Here is a 16248-nt window from a genome sequence, read left to right on the forward strand (position 1 = left end):
TTTGAAGACCATGCAGTTGACTCCGACATTGATCAGACGAAATTGTACCACTATGACTGTGTTCCCGTTTTATGAAGCCTCACAAAGGCACCTTACAAAGTAGGTAGTCACATCGCTATGAGGACATTGACAATAGTATAAACAAGTTCCTTGCTCTGCTATTTAGAGCACTGTGCATACCTGAAAATGTACATATCACTTCTCTTTATGTAAATTATGTTTGCAATTTTCTCGTATTAGGTTTTCTTAACTATAATGAAATATATTTTGACTCACTGAAATACGCCACTTGAAAATAGAACTGCTGCAAAGCTATTCAAAACGATCTTGCATATGAACTATTTCGAACAGAAATCATATAATGTTCTACTCTGCTTATATAATATTTGTGTTCAAAGTGTTTAGCTATATTTACGACCTTTTCTTTGACTAAGTTTAGTTGACCATCCTAATCATTACAACATTCTACAAATGATACTTTGGACTTGTGTGTCTGTATTGAAGTGCCAAAGATCTTAGACTTGTGATACCCATACGAAGAGATTTTTAACATTTTGTATGATTCCTTGACCCTACATATGCCTATAGACGTACAGGAAATTTTCTTCAGTGGAGTCCAAACCAGCAGTCTGTCAGTCAATATTCAACTCAACTTAATATCATCCTAATTACAATCCTAAGACATTTTCTGAAGTGTAATTGTGTCTCATTCTGCAATTCAATACTTTACGGAAGTGCAGTTATCGTTTCGAATATTATTAAACATCATAAATTTACTATAGACAAATAAAGTTGACACTGATTTTTTAAAGTTTTGCGCCAAAAAGGAATTGTTTATTGATTTTGAACTACTAAACAAATAATTATGTGCAATAAATAAAACCAAACTCTTATCACTATCATTCACAATAACTTTTCACGTATCTGATTAAAGGCATAAATTTTACCGTTTACTTCACGAATTTCAACTTAATTTTGAAATGTCTCTATTGCGTGTTACGCCTTATCGGAATCTAAGTTCATTAAATCACATAATTAAGAACATTCTCACATCTCATGTTACAAAAAATAAGAATTATGGGACAGCGTCTAGTGTTGTGAAGAGTACTTATGAGGATATAAGTATACCGAATCAAAGTATCACTAGTTTAGTCTTATCGCAAAAAGATCACCGTGCAGAGTCACCAGCAGTGGTATGAGTTTATTATTATTAATGCCTTACTATTAACTTCAATATATTTTTACGAAATTAATGCACTTTTCACAGCAAGGTGGCTAATGTGCTTTACCGCCTAAGTCCTATATTCTGATACAACTAAATTTCAAAGCAATTTTATACTTTCAAATTGGTGCGAAATAGAATCAGTTAAACTTCACAGACATATCTATCCATAAACAGCTGGAAAACGATTTAAATGACTAATTAGCTGGCCCACATTAGCATACAACAGAGACCAGAGATACGCTAGAGATAAGGTTCATGAATGTCAAAGTTCACAACCTGATATATACAATAATATAAATACTTCAATCTTCATAATACATATTCAATTTCAACACAATATGTTACGCCAAATTGAAGGATAAAAATGCAATATAGACTTAACAGGTTTATTATTATTATTTGTTGAATAGACATGTGGAGTCTCAGGACGATCGTACACATTTGGTATGACAAAAATGCTAATCGAACGAGGAGCGGCAGCACTCATAGGACAACTCGGTTTAAAACCCGGGGACCGAATTGGTTTAATCTTACCTAATATCCCAGAATACGTAATTGCTATTCATGCAGCAATGTCAGCTGGATTAACGGTAACGTTTGCGAATCCATTGTATACAGAAGAAGAAATTACACGACAATTTCGAAGTGTAGGAGTAAAATCTATTGTAACAATACCACTGCTCCTTGAGACTGCTTTGCAGATATCAAAGAAATTGCCAAATTATACGCAAACTGTAAATATTGGCGGAGAGCCTGATCCTGGTAAAAAGTACGTGCATTGTAATAGGGTGGTACTCTTTCATCTCTGAATCGATCTTGTTATATCACCCACTTTGATTATAAATTGCAGCATTCTGAGCATGCAGGCTCTCTTAATGGATAGCGATGGAGTTGATCTGCCAAAAGTAAACCCAACGGACATAGCTGTCCTACCGTACAGCTCTGGCACGACTGGACCACCGAAAGGTGTGATGCTGACACATCAGAATCTTGTGGCAAACATTCTTCAATGCAGTCACCAAGATTTCAACGATTCACCGGCATTTGAAGGGCCGCAAAAAACCGTTTTCACAGTCTTACCATTCTTCCATATTTATGGATTCAATACTATCATGAACACGTCACTGTACAGAGGGGAGCATCTTATAACTATACCTCGATTTACTCCTGAAGATTACTTAAGCTGTCTGATCAAGTATAAACCAGATACACTGTTCGTTGTTCCGTCGTTGTTGCTGTTCTTGGCATCTCATCCAGAAATTACAGCTGACCATTTGTCAAGCGTAAAAAGAGTACTATCTGGTGCTGCGCCCGCAACGAAGAATTTGATAGACAAGTTTACAGAAAAATTGAATCGCGATGACTGTGTAATCAATCAAGGTTGATACTACTAAAGTGTTTTATAACTACCAAACATATTCGTGCATGCATGTGTGTTAGATAATCACATACGATAATTATTAATGATGTTTCATATATCTATCATAGGATACGGGATGACAGAAACCAGTCCTGTCACGATGCTCACGCCATTTCTGATAGAGCACAGCAAAGCTGGTAGTTGTGGTCGCCTGTTACCATCAACATCCGCAAGGCTTGTAGACCAAACTAATGGTCAAGATATCACGGTTCCATACAAGTCAGGCGAACTCCTAATTAAGGGTCCGCAACTTATGAAAGGATATCTTGATAATCCGAAGGCAACGGCCGAAACTATCGATGAAGAGGGATGGCTGCATACAGGGGATGTTGCTTACTACGATGATGAGAAATATTTTTTTATCGTTGACAGAACTAAAGAGCTCATCAAGGTGAAAGGAAACCAGGTAAGAACTAAGTTCAGTAAAATAGTTTTTAATGATTATTGCGAGGATTATTGTGACTCAAAGATAAAGTTGAATATTCTTTTGAACCATTTTGCCAACAAATTAAAAGAAACTTTGAATATACTGAAGGACTTTTTAAAAAGTAGTAATCATTTATCCATGAAAATAAAGAACTAAGAACAAACTCTCAAAATTGATATTCTATTTACGAAAACTGAGTTCATACATGGATATCTTTGTCAGGAGCCGCTGAATCCCAAGATTTTAATAATTATAAAAATAGATTATTTTTGCAAGGTGGTTGAATTAAATCGAACTATGACTTTCTCACAATAATCTTTATGTATTTTATAAAATAATGTACACGCTATATTAAGTTATTCATGTGACATAACCATTCGTTACGATTACATAAGTTAAGAAATGATTTACTCTCAGACAATCCATTTTGATAGCCTTGCGTCTACAGTTAAAAAGTTACTTTAAATACTAGCTTATAAATATGCTAAACGACCTTATGCTTTCAAAAATTGGACTCATTTTTTTCACTGATTAATTATTAATGTAGTTCACAATATTATTCTTACGATATTGTTCACTAGGATTAGAATACATGATATACAAATCTTAGCTTCGATATCAAAGATTATACAATTGACGAACACCTTAGAACCTTTGAAGTAAGTATTTATATTTCAAGGTTTGTCCTACTGCCCCAAAGATTTTAGATGAAAAAAAAAAAACAAAAACTTCTTACCACATTTGCTGTAAAAAGCAGAGATCTTGAAGGTCGTTCTGAGTAAATTCCAAGGAATAAGCATGCTTCAGTATGTAAACGAATCAGAAGAAGGAGCAAAGGGTTGCATTATTCTCCTAGGAGTTTCTCAAATGTATTAAGTTTGATCGCATACAATGTGTTTCAAAGGCTCCCTTCTCCCAGTTATTTAGAAACAAAATGATATGTCCGTGTGAACATTTCTTAAATAGTGAAAGATTTTGATTCATATCGTTCAATCATTGTGTGTTTTATGAGTTTTCCGTGACGAGACAATATTTCGTTTTATAAAAAATTACTAATTAAAAAAAAAACCTCCTGTTTTCTAGTAAATTAAATTGTGATATTTTTTCTCAACAAAATCAGAGTAATCCTATAGAATAATACAAATGTTTCACTCTACTTTTCATTAACTCTTATCCAAATCACTAACTTCTTGCTCCATTGGCTCATCTTGCTGAAAAGTCTGGTTGTCTTCGGCAATGTCGACTTCCATCGACTCGACTGGTGCAACACCTTCAACTAAAGCCGAATTACTGACGATCGATGAGGGTTTCTCTATTAAGAATGCTTGACCTGTATGAGCATCTGAAGCATCTGGATTCGCCTCTGAAGCATCTTCTGTTTTGAAAGTATTAATCAATTCCTTCTCCTTTTCACCTGGCGACGAAGTTGTATCCACTGCAGTGTTATGTTCTTCATTAGTAACGTCGACTATCAGTTGTTTATTTTCTAAGTCTGGAACAGATACTTCCTCTTTAGGCTCTTCTATTATTGGCAATGGATCAGGAACGATGGATTTTGTAATTTTTGTATCATTCTCGTTACTAATTTCTTTAATTGTGGTTAATGTTTGCGACTGTACTACGGAGTCAGATATTTTGCCCTTTTCTTCTAGGCATTCTGTACTCTCCTCAAATTCATTAGTTTGTTTAATGCCTTCTGTAGTAGCTAGAGGTTCTTCCATAATTTGTTCCGTTTTCTTGGTCAATACATTTAGTTCCTCAGAATCGGTTATGACTTTGGTCTCTTTGGATATTGTGATGTTCTGTGTAACATTTACGTTAGTTTCAACCGTACAAGGGATTATAGGTTCTGACGTCACTGGTGGTAACGTAACTTCAGCTTCTTTTTCGCTCAGACTTACTTTGGCACAACTAACGCTGTCTTTTTCAATATTTATATCTAGTAAAGCACTTTCAGTTTCGCTTTTAAGCTGCACATTGTTTTCATTATCCGATGTAACATATTCTTTTACTTGCATCTGATCGTCGCCACTGATATCCCTATGAATCATATCATTACTTTCTTCGATTTTCACTGCGGTTTTGTCCGTTGTTTCAGCCTTAGTTACTTTATCCATATTTTCAGTCATTTCAATTGAATCGGCAGTGATTACTGTTGCTGGTATAGCTGGCTCTCCGTTTTCTCCAGAAGGCACAATTTCTGGAGTTACTTTAGCTACATCTGTACTATCTTCTACAGGCTTTTGAGTTAGCTCTGTCAATGGTTCTAGATCATTTCTTATGGATTCAGCTTGGACGATAGTTTTTTCAACCGGTTTAGCTTCTTCGGAATAAAATTTCTGCGCTTTGATGTCATGAGAGATAAAGTCGCTGGACTGGAATGTAGTCTGCAGTGTTTTAGTTGACTCAAACGCCTCATTTTCGTTATTCTCCATATCAAGGCTAGGCTGAGAGTTGGTGTCTTCGTTCATAATTGCTTCCGGTACATCTCCAACTATATTAGAAGGTTCAGGGACCATATTGGACAAATTTTGGATCCCTGATGTGGAATTGAGGTCTTGCGGTTGAATTTGTGATGTCAAATTTGCAATGTTGGCAATTTCAGATGTCGATGGGGTAAAAGTCGAAGGTAGGTCCTGGCCCTTCGCAGTTATCTCAGAGTCGCATAGCTCAGGATCGGCTCCGTACGGTGTGAAGGCTTCGACAGAAACTGGGTTACTTTTTACAATGGTTAATTCAGTTGCGGGTATAATGTTTGTTGGAAGGTGATGTATATTGACTATCGTCGAATGCGTTTCTACCGTTTGAACGGTAACCGTTGTCGCCAAGGTACAAGCCCTTGCCCACAGGTCCATATCGTAAGGTGATCTACTACCGTTGTCCTCTGTGGACCCATTTACCATACCATCGCCATTCTCGCTTCGTCTAGCCGCTGGCCCTGGTTCTCTTGTCGATACAACTAATATATTCTTTTCAATAGCTCTCATGAATTTATCCACCCTGTTGTACTCCTTACGTGGGGCAGTTAGAAGCTCGCAAATTCTCTGCACTGTAAAGGGAGCGTTGGAGAATGATTCGAGTCGATCGAGGAGTGCACTTTTCATCATATCGTAGTTGAACTGCTCAACGTTTGGACAGGGTGCCAGTTCCAAGGTCGGGCAACTCTCGTAAAACTCAGTCATTACTCGTAGGAGCTTTTCTCGGAAGAGAGCTTTTATCAGAGGCCACTGATAGACAGGGTCTCCTGTTTTCGCTACCCAAGACAGATACTCTTCAAGTTCCTTTGGAATGTCAGCAGGTCGAAGCTTTTGAAATTCGTCTAGCGCTTGCAGCACCTCCTCCGGGTTCTCCATGTCCCTCTTTTGCGCCGGATTTCGAGTTTGAGACACTCGAAATTCAGTTACTTTTTTTTTTTTTACTCCGATATTTTTCAACGTGCGGACAATATTCACCGAAAAATATCACCAACAACGAAAAACGCAAACACCGGGGACCAAACACAGAGACAGAATATCCAGGGCAGCCAACTCCTCAACGTGAAATGATGAAAATTGCATTGTCGCCACTTTCACCTTCCTACTTTATCAAATTACCAGCTGGATTGCTTTTTCTCTCAGTTTCGCCTCGGATATTGAATACCTTTAATATTTAAACAACTTACATACGTATTCATTGATGTACTGCTTCATCGTTAAAATTAATCTTACCGTAACCTCCGACTTTGATTTCGCAACTGGATTTCTACGCATGCGTCGTGTTACGTGACACGAAACAGCGAACTATTTAAAATTCAAATAGGTCACCAAATAATATAACACTCAAAATTTTATGCAATCTTCTTGACAGGATATATCACATAAGTAAATAATACATAAAAATTTTCTGAAAATTATCAACATAATTACAATAATTTCGAAGTTTCTCATTTTTTATTCCAACAATTATTGACCCCTCTTTTATCAGGTAGCTCATTAAATGGATCAAGTGTGGTGTTCATTGTTTGTTTTCTTTTTAATTCTATATTTGAGACAACGATTCAATTTATGTTGAATAGAAATTTTCATTGAGTTTTACTCTAATTTCATGCAAAACTAATCTCATTTTATTTTGTCTTTTAAGGTATCACCGACCGAACTAGAGTCTATAATCTTAGAAATGCCTGGAGTGGTAGACGTAGCAGTCATTGGTGTTCCAGACACACTTGCGGGAGAATTACCCAGAGCTTTTGTGGTAAAACAGCCAAATTCGGACTTGACTGAAGAATCTATCTCTAACTACCTAAAGCCTAAGGTAAATTAGAGTAGAGCTGATTGCATCATAGGATCTCGTTATAGTTTTCATTCTTCCAGGGATCACAAAGTAACAGCAGCACTGTATTATTTGTTGATTGTTCCTGTAAAACCTTCACGTTGAAAAAATTTAAAATAACCAATAATTTAAAATAATTTTATTATTTCTCAGGTTGTTGCTTACAAGAACTTAGCAGGTGGTGTGATATTCATAGATGCTATACCGCGAAACGCAGCTGGCAAGATCATGCGTCAGGAATTGAAAGTATTTGGTAAATAAGAAATTACGTTTAAGTGAAATTTAGTATGATTTAGTAAATAAGTACAAGTATCAAATATCTGTGAAGCAAATAATATTGCATTTATGGATCTACTATCTACATCTTCTGTTAAAGGAATCAGTTGTATCATTTTCGTTGTATGTACTATAAAATTTCATTAACAATACGAAATTTAAAAAAAAAGCAAGCAAAGACATGATAGTAGAATAAGTTTTTTTATGACATTAATTGACATTACTTGCTAAATGACCTTCTTTAAATCGTAATAATTATTTTCCCTAAAAAAAAAAAAGAAAATAACAATAATTTGATTTCCCTCATCGTCATGTAATTGGTATATGTATAGCTGATCTATGTATGCACATGCTTACACATAAGTAAAATAAATCATATTTATTGTTGCATATTATTGTCAATGAATCGTTGTATATTAGTTTTGTGAAAATTGAGTGAATTTATAATCTACATATCTACAAAAACCATTAATTTAATCCTAACTCAATATAGATTAAATCATTACGTGAAAACCGAAGGAGCCTACTTATTCTGGCCACTCAACCGCTATAGTTAATTCTATAGTTTCATATCTAACCCCGCAGTCGAAATTGTGCGTCGTTGTCAGTCGTTGTGAATGGTTGTCCCGGATCAGTTCGCTGCAGCCAAATGTATTTTTGACGTTGTTCTATGTTATTCAACTATCCAAATTTGGACTACAGCATGTATACAAAATCCGTATACCTCCTGCGATCAACTGGCGCATGCATCGTGCTCGTAGGGTATGGTTGATTGTCTTTTTCGAAGAGTATTGTAGGTTATGTACACACCGACACGTAAGACAATGTCAACGTATTTTTACACAGGGGATGTTGGTTTTGCTACCAGCTACGTCAAACTTCGCTAATCCTGAGCTCGGTTGTGCCTACCAAAGTCTTGGACCTTGAGCATGCACAGGCTGAATATATTTACGTAGATGACCCTCGTCTCCAAGGTGGGTTGAGTACCGATATACCTATTTATTAAATTATGTGAATCTCTTGATTCTCCTATCATTTCCTCTCTTCTTTCCTTGTTTTCTTCGGATGCATTATTGTCAGTAATTTTGGTATTACGTATGGAATACAGATGTGCTTTTGTATCGAGGTAACAAAGATCTCGATTCAACAATTGTACAAGAAAAGCCTGGTATTACCGATACTGTGATAACGTGGTGGAAGTCCCTAAATAAAAGTCTGGCATACAGATTTCTTCACATTGCTCAAAATGGTTCATTAATTGATCGACAAAAGGCTGTGTATAGCTTGAGTTATCTCAAACATTTAAAAGGTATGATGTAATTCAAATTGTCTTTTTTGTTTTCTACCAAATGCTCTTATGATAGTCATTTTAAATATAAAACTAGCCCTTCTGTGGGATAATGTATGAAATTATTCATAAAATTGGGTCAATTTCATTATTAGATTGGGACTATTGGCAAATTGCACAGATGTTAGATGCAAGAACTGCGGTTGCACTTGCACGAATGCCAAATGTAGATCTTCGATTTTTTCTGAGACCACCTTTCTGGCGCATGCAACATGCTCCATATGTATGTATGCACATGATGTATGTATGGTTTTCTTTTTTATACCACTGCATGATTCAAACCACATATAGAAGCTCTGTTTAAAATTTCCACTTACAGAAATCTTGTCAAAAATTACATGAGCTATTGCGATATACACATCGAATATTTTATCAAAAAGACGAAATATATTAAGTTTATGGAATTTACACTAACAACCTTGAATACATTTTAGGACACAATTGAGAGCCTGAGACGATTATTATTTGAACTGGATAAAGTATGCGCTAATTGCCACCCTTGTCTATCACAATTTCTTGAGAAAAATTTTGGAAGTACACAGCGTGTAAGTGTAACCCGTGAGACTTACTTTTGATGGATTGTCATTATGTCTGATACGTATGTCTAAAATTTCATAGGGTCGATTATTGTTCGATCACGATCTAACAGCTGGTGGTCTACCTGGACCGCCAAATTTGAAATGGGATCACGCACTGCTTGAATCCTGTATCCAAGCTTTGCATCATCATTCTTCACTCGGTGAACACAGTAAAGGTAATAATTGTGAAGACATACAAAGTAGAAAAGTCAAACCATTTAAATAATTGAGTTAAACAAAAATGACAAGATATTTTGTTATTATATTATTATGCTGTCTCTGCATATCATATGAAGTGCATTTCTTATAAGTAGTAGCAGTAGTATTCTGTTTTTCAGGTCCTAGTTGAGGCATTAGAATTTTACTCATATCTATATCCTATTCTTCTTATTTTTCAAAAGTATTTTTCACTTTCCAGATATTGCCAACGCGGGTGGTCTAAAAATACTGATGGAAGTTCAAAAACATTGTGAAAATGATGTTAACATATCTATTACACTGGCTAAAATACTCTCAAATCTTAGTCTCTACGACGAATACTTGAGGGACATCTATTCGTTAGGTAAATTCATTTTACCATTAGTCGCGCACACTTTGTAGCCGATTTTTTGTTATTATTCACTGCACGTGATTCTTTAATTCAGTTCACACCAACTCGAAAATAAATTGATATGTAATGGATTTAATATCAAAAATTGATTCACTCTGTTAGGATGGATTGGCATATTAGCTAGGTGGGCCAAACATACAGATATACGATTATCTGCACCTGCCGGACGAGCATTAGCAAATCTCGATGCTGATGAAAATGTGAACCAAAAATATCCACGGCGAATTTATCTTCTTCATCCCTTGCATAGAACTCGTTCATCAACTAAGTTAGATGTGGTATTCATTCACGGCCTCTTAGGAGGCGTATTTGTTACATGGAGACAACGAGATTCTAACTCGCTAACTTCAGGTCGACCTGGTAAGGCACATTATGAAACTTATACCAGGATATAAGGCAAATCGCTCAAATTCATTTACTTATTTTTGTTGTAGAATCTTCATCATTATCTTCTGGAATAGAGTCAATGGTCAGCATGAGCGGTGAACAACCTCAAGAATTCCTGAGGGATTTAGCTCACGATTTGGAGGTCAGTGAATGGAAACGCATTGGGCACGATTTTGAGGTTGTATTAGACGATTTTCCAAAAAATCCAAATCATCAAGCGCACGGACCATTCACATGCAAAGGGTAGGCATAACAAACATTTGTGCAAAATGATGCATATTTTATTGATTATGGGGATGTAGAAATATGAAATAATATATCTTAAGTAAGATGAATATGACATTGTTGTGTCAAATCTTATATAAAGCTGTTCTATACTCTCAGGGATGATGTTTGTATGGCCCAAGGGGAACAGGATCAAATACACCGAACACAGTGTTGGCCCCGTGATTGGTTACCAAACGATGTACCTTCTCTCCGTGTGCTAGGCGTGAATTATAATACTAATTTGTCAATGTGGTTGCCGCTCTGTCCAATTGAAGGAATTAAGTGAGTTGATCAAATTAACAAAGAGCTAGACACCGTGTAAAAAATTATCTACATAGTATGTGTACGCGGAAATCTATTTTTAACTTTGAAAATACTAAAAATCGATCTAATTTAGGGCAACAATTAATGAACGAAGCCATGAACTTAAAACAAAGCTGGCAACAGCAGGAGTTGGAAGGCGGTCAGTTATATGGGTTTGCCACTCTATGGGTGGATTGCTTGTTAAAAAAATATTGGTTCAAGGTATGTTTACCCTTTATAAGTCTTATTGCAAGTAAAGGGTAGTACACCAAAGATTGAGTATAATACAAATATATACTCCGGTAAATATTGTTGTGCAATAATATAAGGCAAATCGATCAATCTTGAGATTTTACTTCCTTTTATAAACATTCTTGTCTTTTTCTTTTGTGTTATTATCATTCTTCATTGTATTGGAATCCATTCATTATTATTATTTATTTATTTTTTTTATTTTTTTGCAGAATGGAAAAATAAAGACAAGAACGATATATGCAAAAACACACGTGGTATTATATTCTACAGTACACCACATCAAGGTTCCCACGTTGCGGCATTGAAACAAACCACTCAAATGTTTGTGTGGCCATCAGTTGAGGTTCAAGAACTTCGAGAAGGTAACAGATGTGTATAAAAATAAATTTCAAAGGGTAAATTAAATTTAGGATCATGGAAGTGACAAAACAAAAATGCAATCAATAGTACTATTAACAATATAACATATAGGTAGTTACTTTATGATTTTATAATAGATGTTTTGCAGGATCATCGCAACTTCTTGAATTGCACAACGATTTTTTAAAAATGCTGGATGAATATCCAATTGATATTATCAGCTTCAGCGAAACTAAGTCCACACTTGTCACACCGTTGAAGTTTCCGCTGCAATTTGTCAATCCAACTTCATCAGGTATAGATATGAAATTGGCATAACGTCATCAAGTAGAGTAATTATGTATTTGTTCTCAGCAAAATTAATAACAATCATCTATCATTGTAACATATCGTATAAAGATAAGATGAGAATGTATGTCATATTTTCTTTCAGATCCTGGTGTTGGTGAATTTTATGAAATACCTCAAGATCACTTGTCCATATGCAAACCAGCCAGCAGGTGAGTGAGATTCTGTAATTATCAAAAAACTTGCTCCTAAAATGAATACAATGTGTCATTGTCTTCAAAATTTACATAGAAAAATCATCTTTTCTCTTCAAGTTTTTAAATCAATTACCGTGTAGACGTATCAAAATCTTGACATCACATCTCGTTAATTTTGGAAATCAACAGAATATTGCTGTATCCAATTGCACAGTTGTCGATCTCTAGAACTAAAACTCATCTGTTACAAAAGGTTATAATTATTACCATCAAAGCTACATGGTATGTCACAGAAACAATGAACACATGTTTGCTATCAGGTAAAGCGCATTTTTTGAAGCCTTTCATTACAAGTATCTTGAACAGAAATTCGCTGATTATGCAAGAAACAAGCATGGATACAAAAAAGCTTTGAATTCTATACGCATTCGATATTTCGATTTTTCCGAAATAACTGCATCTTAGAATTTTTATTTCCTCCTTTCATAAAAGTTCGAATTTTTAACACTCATTGTTCTACAAATTTTCGTGTTAAAAATTGTTTGTGCTACCATTTTTGTCCCTTGCAAAACTTAAAATGAATGGAATGTACATGTATTTTTTTAAATATCTAAATATGTGTATATTTTTTATTTTATAGACGGTCATTCTTATATCAGAAACTCGTTACTGTCATAAAACGTCATGTGCAACCTTCAAAAACGATTGACGACATGGAAAATGTATACACTTAAAAAGTGTAGATCCTGTGATATAGTATTGAATCTCAAAGGTGGAGAGTATTTAAATTTAGCTATCATAAAATTACTTCGGCTTCATTTTTCTGATAACTGAAGTGTTCAAGACTAATTGATGGTGGTTTGAAATTATCTCATTCAGATTGACAATGATTATGATCGTCGAACAATTAAGCACATGACAAACATGTACATATCTAGCAGGTACTATTTGAGACTATTTACTTTTATTCATTTTAATCTATTAGATTTTCTACGACTATAATTATAAATGTGCTTTTTCATCTGCAGACATTTGAATAACATCTATTTTTCTAACCACAATCAGTAATACATGTAGTTACAGAATATTTCAAAAATATATGACCAAGTGTGACAAGTTTACAAAAGTGACGTTGCATGGGACGAAAACAAATTCTTGGTGTTACTTCATATAAAATACTGTATTGTATAAACCAAAATGACAATAACATGTTTTTAAAACACCAATAAACAACAATCGTCATAATTGTGGTTCTTTTTCAAAAAAGTACCATTTCTAAAACAGTTAAAGAAATATGTCACTTATCGTTCAGTATAACACCAATGTAATGTCTCACATTTTTGATTTGTTTTACTTTGTTATTCTCATTCCATAACTCATTACTAGTTTGTTTTTAACAATTTTTTAAATGCAAATGGGCAAGACCGAATCCGTCTGTGGGACCGTTTTATTTGACTACTCCTGGAATTCTGAGTGATTGTATCAACATAACGTAAACTATCTGTACAGGAAGTTCCATGATTGATTGAACATCACGTTTTCATTACTTGTAATCAGGTGAGTCACAGCTTACACAGAAGAATAATCTGTTTTACAATAAATACAATCATATGTACAATCTTGAGATTTGGGAGGCGAAGCACCTACTCCATCAATCTGTCAGTCAAGTGACAATGGATCAAATACCGTGATACATCTAATCCGTTACTGCCAGTGATTCATATCGTAATTTATAACAATAGGAAATCTTATAAAAGGTGTTCTTGGCAAGTTTGCATGTCATTGAACATCAGCATGCGGGCTGTCGTGCTTCTTCTTATTTTTGCGACGTCTATCATCGCAATTCAAGGTTTGTCCTATCGATGTTCAAATCGAAAAATTTCTAAAATCACCAGATATTTTTATAATGAATTTGAATGGCAAAATGAGTAAGTCACTATAATAATTTAGTCAATAGAATACCAAATGTTGATTAATGTCTAATCGCTATGTGTCAACTGATAGAAGTGTGGGTGTCAACAGAGTGATTACAATCTACTGTTTTATGCCAAAGAGAAAAATCTCCACTTACAATCCACTATGTAATATATTTCTCCCTATTTGCTGGTTTTCACTCACCATTATATTGAAAGTCCTCTATACTCAAACCACATTCTTTTTTTTTTAGATATATATTTTCCTATAAGTACTAATTAAAAGTAATTAAATTGGCTTTCATTCTCTTATTACAGCGCAGTGCTCAGTTTCCATAAATGGAGACTTACCTGCCCCACAGCCCCTGGTCTTAAATGTGGGTGAAGGAGCAGGATTTCGACATCCAGTAGACACTTCTGGAACACTCAGTTTTGCTGCTGGAGAGAATGTCCGGTTGGTGTGCACCGGGACAAATAACAAATTTGTAAATCTCGATAGCACTGAGAGCGACGTACTGGCAACCTGCGTTAGCGGAAGCAAATTCACTGTTGATGGTGTATTGATAGAATTCAGTGAGTTGGCATGCAGCTTCTTACCATGGCATTGGCAGCGCAAAAGTGGGAATACGTGTCTCGGCTCATACACTGATGTTGAAATAGGATTCGACCTGGGCACTGAATGGATAACAATCATAAACGCATGTCACGACGAAACGCGACTTGAAACACTCTACACAACTTTTAAATTAGTGAAAGAAATCGGTGGTTTCCAAACAGGATTTCCAAGGCCCAGTTGGGTCCAGGGTATTTTTTACCCTGGTTATACATTGGCCACTCAATATAATCGAGCTACTCAAATCGCAACAATGGGAACGCTTTTAGGATCCACCGATCTTGGCACTCAATACATTCACGCGACTAATGACTACTTTTTGGCACGTGGACATACGACTGCGAAAGCAGACTTTGTCTATGGTTCCCAGCACCGTGCTACATTCTATTATGTAAACCAGTCGCCTCAGTGGCAGACTTTCAATGGTGGTAACTGGAACTCACTTGAGAATGATGTACGTAATTACGTCAGTAACACTTATCAAGATTTGACAGTTTATACTGGGGTTTATGGCATTGCTCAGTTACCAAACGTTAATGGAGTCTTAACTGATCTTTATCTCTATGCTGATGCGGCCGGAAATCGTGCTATTCCTGTTCCAAAGTTCTTTTGGAAAATCCTCTACAATGAAACAACACAACTTGGCACAGCATTCATTGGCGTGAATAACCCTTATCTGACAACAGTCACCAGCGATTATTATATTTGTTCTGACATAAGTTCACAGATTCAATGGCTTACATGGTCAGCTAATTCGGTGCCTCTTGGAATATCTTATGCTTGCACAGTCGACAGTCTCAGAAATGTTGTTGAAACCATTCCCTCCTTTACAGTTAAAGGCATTCTTTCTTAAGTACTTCAGCCTCTATCCCCAATTAATCGCAAATGTAGTTGTCCCAAAAATTATAATACACTGTATTTTTCTTACCGTCTGCTCGGTAAAGTTTTTGTCATGACATAAAGAGTTGAATTTTGATGTACTTTATTTCTTCATGATACAGTGCTGTTTCACTGTAAGTGGGCCCGCCATAAGCGAATTTTCCCTCTGTTCAACATAAGCATTTCCTTCACCTAAGCTCTATTTATCAGATATAAACAACATTGGTGCAGACTCTTCGTTATGAGTAAACGAGGGACTCTATGAAATTATATACTTCGTCTCATACGTGTTGCGACTAACATTCCAGTTTCAGTACGAAATTTGCAGTTCGCTTATAATGAAGCCAGGCGAAATTTCACAGAGTTCTATCTTCCTGCCTGTCCCAAAGTTTGCGTATAGCAGGAAAGAAGTATTTTTAAAATGAAATACACATTCATATTCTCGTACTATGATTAGTGCTATTTGTCAGTAAATTATATGCGCTTCATCATTTAGCTAACAGATTAAATTAATAGATATTTACTGAGATATTACCATACCAAAGTTAAATCGAATGCTGTTTATCCTAAATTGTAAATATAATTATGAATAAT

At 35.4% G+C, this 16248-nt stretch overlaps 4 protein-coding genes across 4 annotated transcripts; 3 read left to right on the plus strand and 1 right to left on the minus strand.

The window, feature by feature from the left end:
* Positions 1–946: 946 nt before the first annotated feature.
* On the plus strand, positions 947–7665 carry LOC124413438 (4-coumarate--CoA ligase 2-like). The gene is made up of 6 exons (XM_046894002.1): positions 947–1193; positions 1636–1994; positions 2076–2605; positions 2714–3051; positions 7192–7362; positions 7534–7665. Exons 1-6 carry the CDS (start codon positions 981–983, stop codon positions 7639–7641), a joined length of 1719 nt encoding a protein of 572 aa, XP_046749958.1. The 5' UTR covers positions 947–980; the 3' UTR covers positions 7642–7665.
* On the minus strand, positions 3375–6787 carry LOC124413435 (serine/threonine-protein phosphatase 4 regulatory subunit 2). Its single transcript, XM_046893999.1, has one exon. The coding sequence runs from the start codon at positions 6423–6425 to the stop codon at positions 4236–4238; it is 2190 nt and encodes a 729-aa protein (XP_046749955.1). The 5' UTR covers positions 6426–6787; the 3' UTR covers positions 3375–4235.
* Positions 7666–8261: 596 nt separating the features above from the next.
* On the plus strand, positions 8262–13190 carry LOC124413436 (protein SERAC1-like). Its single transcript, XM_046894000.1, has 15 exons — positions 8262–8418; positions 8503–8630; positions 8765–8965; positions 9100–9227; positions 9439–9549; positions 9623–9758; positions 10001–10144; positions 10295–10552; positions 10627–10822; positions 10964–11128; positions 11244–11371; positions 11614–11766; positions 11913–12059; positions 12198–12264; positions 12890–13190. Exons 1-15 carry the CDS (start codon positions 8327–8329, stop codon positions 12981–12983), a joined length of 2148 nt encoding a protein of 715 aa, XP_046749956.1. The 5' UTR covers positions 8262–8326; the 3' UTR covers positions 12984–13190.
* Positions 13191–13307: 117 nt separating this feature from the next.
* Positions 13308–16170, plus strand: LOC124413439. Its single transcript, XM_046894003.1, has 2 exons — positions 13308–14098; positions 14481–16170. Exons 1-2 carry the CDS (start codon positions 14026–14028, stop codon positions 15626–15628), a joined length of 1221 nt encoding a protein of 406 aa, XP_046749959.1. The 5' UTR covers positions 13308–14025; the 3' UTR covers positions 15629–16170.
* Positions 16171–16248: the final 78 nt, after the last annotated feature.

This window comes from Diprion similis, chromosome 12 (assembly GCF_021155765.1).
Source record: "Diprion similis isolate iyDipSimi1 chromosome 12, iyDipSimi1.1, whole genome shotgun sequence".
NCBI classification, from domain to species: domain Eukaryota; kingdom Metazoa; phylum Arthropoda; class Insecta; order Hymenoptera; family Diprionidae; genus Diprion; species Diprion similis.